This window comes from Oryzias melastigma, linkage group LG19, assembly GCF_002922805.2.
Source record: "Oryzias melastigma strain HK-1 linkage group LG19, ASM292280v2, whole genome shotgun sequence".
NCBI classification, from domain to species: domain Eukaryota; kingdom Metazoa; phylum Chordata; class Actinopteri; order Beloniformes; family Adrianichthyidae; genus Oryzias; species Oryzias melastigma.
This window is the reverse complement of record NC_050530.1, coordinates 20,176,937-20,182,321: the sequence shown is the minus strand read 5'-3', so window position 1 is coordinate 20,182,321 and position 5,385 is coordinate 20,176,937. Positions and strand designations below refer to the sequence as shown.

Here is a 5,385-nt window from a genome sequence, read left to right as displayed (position 1 = left end):
CACCAGTTTGTCAGGACCACTAGTTTAGAAATACTTAGCAGTTGCTAAATCAGTGGAAAAAGCTGAATATTTTAACAGGGTTGATAAAAGGGAGAAGAAAAGAGGAAAAGGCCACGAGGGGTTCTGGTCGAGGACTTCCAGCCAATGATTTTGGGCACAAATCATGTTTTTTTTTGCGACCGGCAGGGGGAGGAACTTCTAGCTATTCATTTTGGTGCACCATATTTTTTCTCTTGGACCATGAAGGGATTCTGCAGTAAAGGAGGGATAGTTCATCAGTTGTGGCCCGTCTCTGGACGCAGACACCGCTGCTGTAGGATCAGAGCGGCACCAAACATCTGTCATCATCCTGCTGTTTCTGTCACTTCTCTATGAACTCTTTACCTTCCAGTCAAGTTGCTTCTCAGCTCAGTGGGCCTTCAGTCAGCATCAGTGCACTGATGATGGTAATGCACAGAGGGATGAGGATGAGGGGCTGGATCCAGACCTTCTCTGGGTGAGGGATGAAGGTGATGTCTTTCCTTTGGTTCAGATGTTATCCTGGAAGCGCGGCTGAAGCGGTTTTCTTTCTGCGTCCCTCTTCATGCCCTTTCCACTTTTCCTGCCTCCCTGCAGCTGCTCAGCTTTGTAATCAGCTCATTGTCCATGAAGGAGCAAGGACAAAGGGTGGCAAATTCAGATTAACCAGGCAGCGGGGACCTGAACCCATCGGCGGAGCTCTGGGCCTTTCATGGGGTTTAATGGCTTGTGACAGGCTCTTTCTCACAGATTCAGTGACAAACTTCTCAATTCTGTAGGTGGATTTTTGAACTTTCAGCTCTTGTCATGCGGCACAGAGCCATGACCCATTTGACCAGTCAGCTTTTGGATGACAGTCTTCCCAACAGAGAAACAACGAGATAATCACTTTCTTTATGTCATTCTGCAAGAGCATTTCACATGAGCAGAGTTCCAAACAGCAAAGGAAACTGTTCTCTTCCACAGTTTTAGATGCCTCGTAACTTAGATTTGGAACTGTAAAAACTCTGAGGTCCAGCAGTGGAAACTTTGGATCCTTTGAAACTTAAAATTTAACTTTAGTGGCGGTTGTAGCACAAAGTATGTTAACCTTTCATGCAGTGAGAATCACCATTACAATAACCTATCACCTGCACAGGTGTGGTCTTACCATCAGCTTCTCGGCATCGGCCCGGACCTTCAGGAGCTCCGTGATGGCATCCACAAACCCCTGGTGGTGGAAGTTGCACATCTTTTCAATCTCCCGGTCATGGTTCCTTATCCGAGTATCGAGCTTTTCCATGAACCGCTTGTGAGCGTTGGGCTGGTCATCGTAAATAGACCTGAGGAGACAGAGGAGAAAACAGAGGAGTGAGACAAAGAGGTCCTGCAAAAAGACAAAAATTTAATTCACGTCATTTCATTCGTCGTTCATTTCCACGTGTGCTTCAGAAGCTCTAATCAAGCTTCTAGTGAACTCACAAATAAGTCAGTCCAGATGAAGTTAAAATGAAGGAGATTTCCCCCAGATTTAACGTGAATGGGTCTTTAGATTGTTTGAAATCCTCTAACTTTTAATCTGATAAGCTTTTTCAGAAACGCCAGTGAAGCAAACATTCATTCTAATACAAAGAATCCCATTTTAACACGATGTTTTATGTTAAAACAAACTGAGCAGAAGGTGGGACAGAAACGAACTCTGTATGTCATGTTTCAAAGTCAAGGCCCGGGGGCCGGATCCGGCCCTCCAGGTAATTCTATCCGGCCCTCCAGATCATTTATTTTATTGTTATTAATAACCCGATGTTATCTTGAGCTTATGTTTAACTTGTATAAATATATTTTTATAGAGTATTTAGGCTATTTTGGAGTTTATCCAATATTTCAGCTAATCTAGGCTTTTTTTTTTTAGTTTTTAGATTGTATTGGAGTTAGGGGAAAATTTACACAATAGCTGTTTTGGCTAATTTAAGCTTTTTTTCATTTTTTTAGGCTATTTTGAAGTTTATCTATTTTTTTTCTGCTACATGCTAGTTGTTTTTGCTAATGTACATTTATTTACTTCAGTTTTTTTAAGCTAATTTAGCATTTAGCTAATATTTCAGCTGGCTATCAGCTTCAGCATTTTCAGCTATCAGTTTCAGAATCTTCAACGACAACATTCAGCTTACAGCATTCACACCAGCATTATCACAGGTAATGTTATATTTCTAGTTCATAATTATGTTAAAATGTTATGTTTTTAAAATATTTAAAGTGTAGTTTTAGAGAGTTCAATAAACATTTATCCTGTTCGACCAGTGACCTAAGGTGTGTTTTGGATTTTGGCCCCTCATGTGATTTATGGACTGAACCATCAGCTGAACTAAAACATAAATAAAACATCTTTATTTACTAAAGCTGATCAATTGTTCATAAATCTCAAGTTTCTGTAATATTCATAAAGCTCATCAATATCATAAAAGATCATCAGCTAGACCAGAACAATACATTTCAGATGTATCATCATACATATCACAACACTCTGATAAATGGTTACCTTAAATGTTTACACAAATTCTAAAACAATCTCATCACAGCTTGTAGTATTTAACTAATCAATACATTATTTTACACATTTGACCAATGGGACATGGTTTTGACCTCAACAATTTCATTCATTTGTTCTTACTTTATGAATGAATCTGGATGTAACCTCTTGTTTTTCTCCTTTTATGAGGTCACTTTGTGAGTCTGTATGAACTCTTCCTCACTCCTGGGTTATAGTTATTGTAAGGAAGCCACAACTTCAAAGTAATAATTTTACTGCATCAGTTGAAGAGGGAATCAAAAGACGTGTCACCAGCCAAGGGATGACATCATGGTATTTCAGGAGTAACAGCTCCATCTAGTGGTCATAGAGGGGATTTCTAAAATCCAATTTTCAAAACAATGTTTTAGTAAAATCCAAACATGTCTGTGTGTAATGTGTTCTCTCTACATTTACACAAACACTTAAAAAAAGATCATTTCAGACATGTATCTTCAATAAAAAAACAGGACAACTGTAAAGAAAATCCCACTTTATTTATCTTGAAAACATTTTTGAACCTTGAAAAATACTAAGAAGAAATTTAATAAACAAGAAATAATCTTCATTTGCACTGATGTGTGGATAGTTCATGAAATCCATGGATTAAATCTGAGTTTAGAATAACTCTAGTTTGCTCTTAGGGCAGCAATAAATTGTTCCTGTACACCACATGGGTTACAGTCAAATACCGATTATTTTTTCAGAATAGTCGACTAATCAGTTCATACACAGAGTGGATGTAAAACACTCATATTAACCATCATTAGCTTTAAACTAACTAAAAATAAAGACAATTAAGATGATAGTTTATTCCACTTTAATTTCTGCTATTAAAACAAAATTTAATTTAAATGAGGTTAGCATATGAAACAAGAAACTATTTTTAACTAAAGATAACGCTTTGGTCTCACTGACCTAAATATAAAAAAGTAGATTTTTTTGGTGCTGAATCGTGGCAGCCCTATACATAAACCAAGAAATCAGATCAAACTTAAGCTCAAAATTGCATTTCTGAGTATTTCATTATTCAAAATGTTAAGAATGAGGAGCAGAGGGGAAAAGAAACTCAGTTTAAAAAAAACTTATAGTTGTGACAGAAAATACACAAGATCCGAGCTCTCAACAGGGCGGGGAAGGGGGCGGAGTTGCTTTGCGCCAACAATCACGCCTACAACATATTTTGTGTATTTTTTACTCATATCCTGTAAAGCACTTTGTGACTGCTTTCTGGGAAAGTGCTGTATAAATAAACTTTACCTACTTACTTAACTAGGGGTGTAAGGATTTATCAAGTCATTGATTTCTATTCCTATGATCCAACCAGATCAATCTGTCTGTGGGTCACTCAAAATGAACCAAACTCTGAAGTGAATCAAATCAGCATAAACATTGAACTGAACCACTGTTGAAATGTATGGTTACATCAATACTAAAGTCACTGGGAGCGCTGTGAAAACAGATCAAATGTGATCAGAGAGGGGTTTTAACCTGCACCTGTCCTCTAACACCTGAGCTGAACGGTGTCAGTCTGGAGTGACTGGAAGAACCAGAACCTTAGAAGCTTCATCCTCTGACAGGAACCAGCGCCTGGAGGGACGTTTTTGAGGCCAGGATGACTGACAGCTCCTGTCACGGATGCAGGGCCCTCCCATGGCCGGAGCGGACCCCCCAGCCGGCCAGCTGTGCACCCCCAGCTCACCGACAACATCTGAACCGTCAGAGCAGTACAGAGTCCCGGTCCAGTCCAATGTCTCGGTTTCCCACAAACAGCTCATTGAAATGATGAGTTAGCTGTTAGCCACCGACAGCAGAGCAGCTGAACGGGGATGTTCCACAGCCACACCTACCGTCCATCAGAACCGAAGAGCGGACTGAAGCAGACTCTTTCCCCCGGAAAGGTTCTGCTGCTTCAGTTTTAACCATAAATGAAGCGGGTCGCTGCTAGCTGCTGCTAGCATCAGCCTTTAGCTGAAAACTCAGACGATGATGTTAGCTACCTTAGCTAGCGTTAGCAGACAGGCTATGCTGCTGTTTACAGCAAATAGCGGAAATACCCGAGCGGCGACCGCATCAAGTGTTTTTCAGGGACTCGGAGCAGAACATCCTTACCGAAGAGTGGGACCCACGCAGGCCGTGTCGGTGCTCTCGATTTCCTGCAGAATCCGCTCGTGCTCCGTTATGCACTCCGGGATCTCCGTCTCCGCCATGATTGTTATGGAGAGCGGAGGTCAGCGCGCGCGGCCGCTGCTCTGCGCAGGTGCAGCCGGGGAGAGCTCCCCGCCGGCTGCACCTGCGCAGAGCAGATGGTCGCAGCCGTCTGCGAGGGTCTGCAGGGTCACGACTAGATCTATAAGATATGTATTTATTTCTATAAAGATATTTTAAAAATGCTAACTCTGAGCAGGTTTAAGTTCATTTAAATCTACCTTAGCAATGATCTCACCTTTACAAATTAATGCTGTTTTTCAGTTTTTTAGCTGTAATGTGGACACCACTTTTTTTAAAAAAAAGAAAACAAAGTACAATATAAATCAATAAAAACGTCCCCTCAGTTAATTTGTGGTCTTTACTTAGTATTTAGTTGGTACAAGTCATATTTTGTGGCCACAAATAAACATTTTTTTGTTATTGTTTAGTACAAGTTTTGATTTTTTGGGAACAAATTAGACATTAAGAAATTAACTTTCATTCCTACTTTTAATTTGTGACAACAAAATGGAAGTTTGTGCACACAAAGTACTAATTTGTGGGTACAAAATGCGAATTAAATGTTCATTTGTGGCCATGAAATACCAATTTGTGACAACAAAAAGCTA

At 40.1% G+C, this 5,385-nt stretch overlaps 1 protein-coding gene across 4 annotated transcripts in view; it reads right to left on the bottom strand.

Moving 5' to 3' along the window:
- The window catches only part of exoc6 (exocyst complex component 6), a 28,808-nt gene extending 23,987 nt beyond the window's left edge, over positions 1–4,821 (bottom strand). For all 4 annotated transcript variants that reach the window (XM_024298128.2, XM_036217068.1, XM_036217069.1 and 1 more), the window contains exons 1-2: positions 4,679–4,821; positions 1,169–1,340 (exon numbers count right to left, since the gene is read on the bottom strand). In XM_024298128.2, the coding sequence (XP_024153896.1) occupies positions 1,169–1,340; positions 4,679–4,776 (270 nt within the window). In that variant the 5' untranslated portion in view covers positions 4,777–4,821. The remainder of the gene's footprint in view (positions 1–1,168; positions 1,341–4,678) is intronic.
- Between the last annotated feature and the right edge of the window lie 564 nt (positions 4,822–5,385).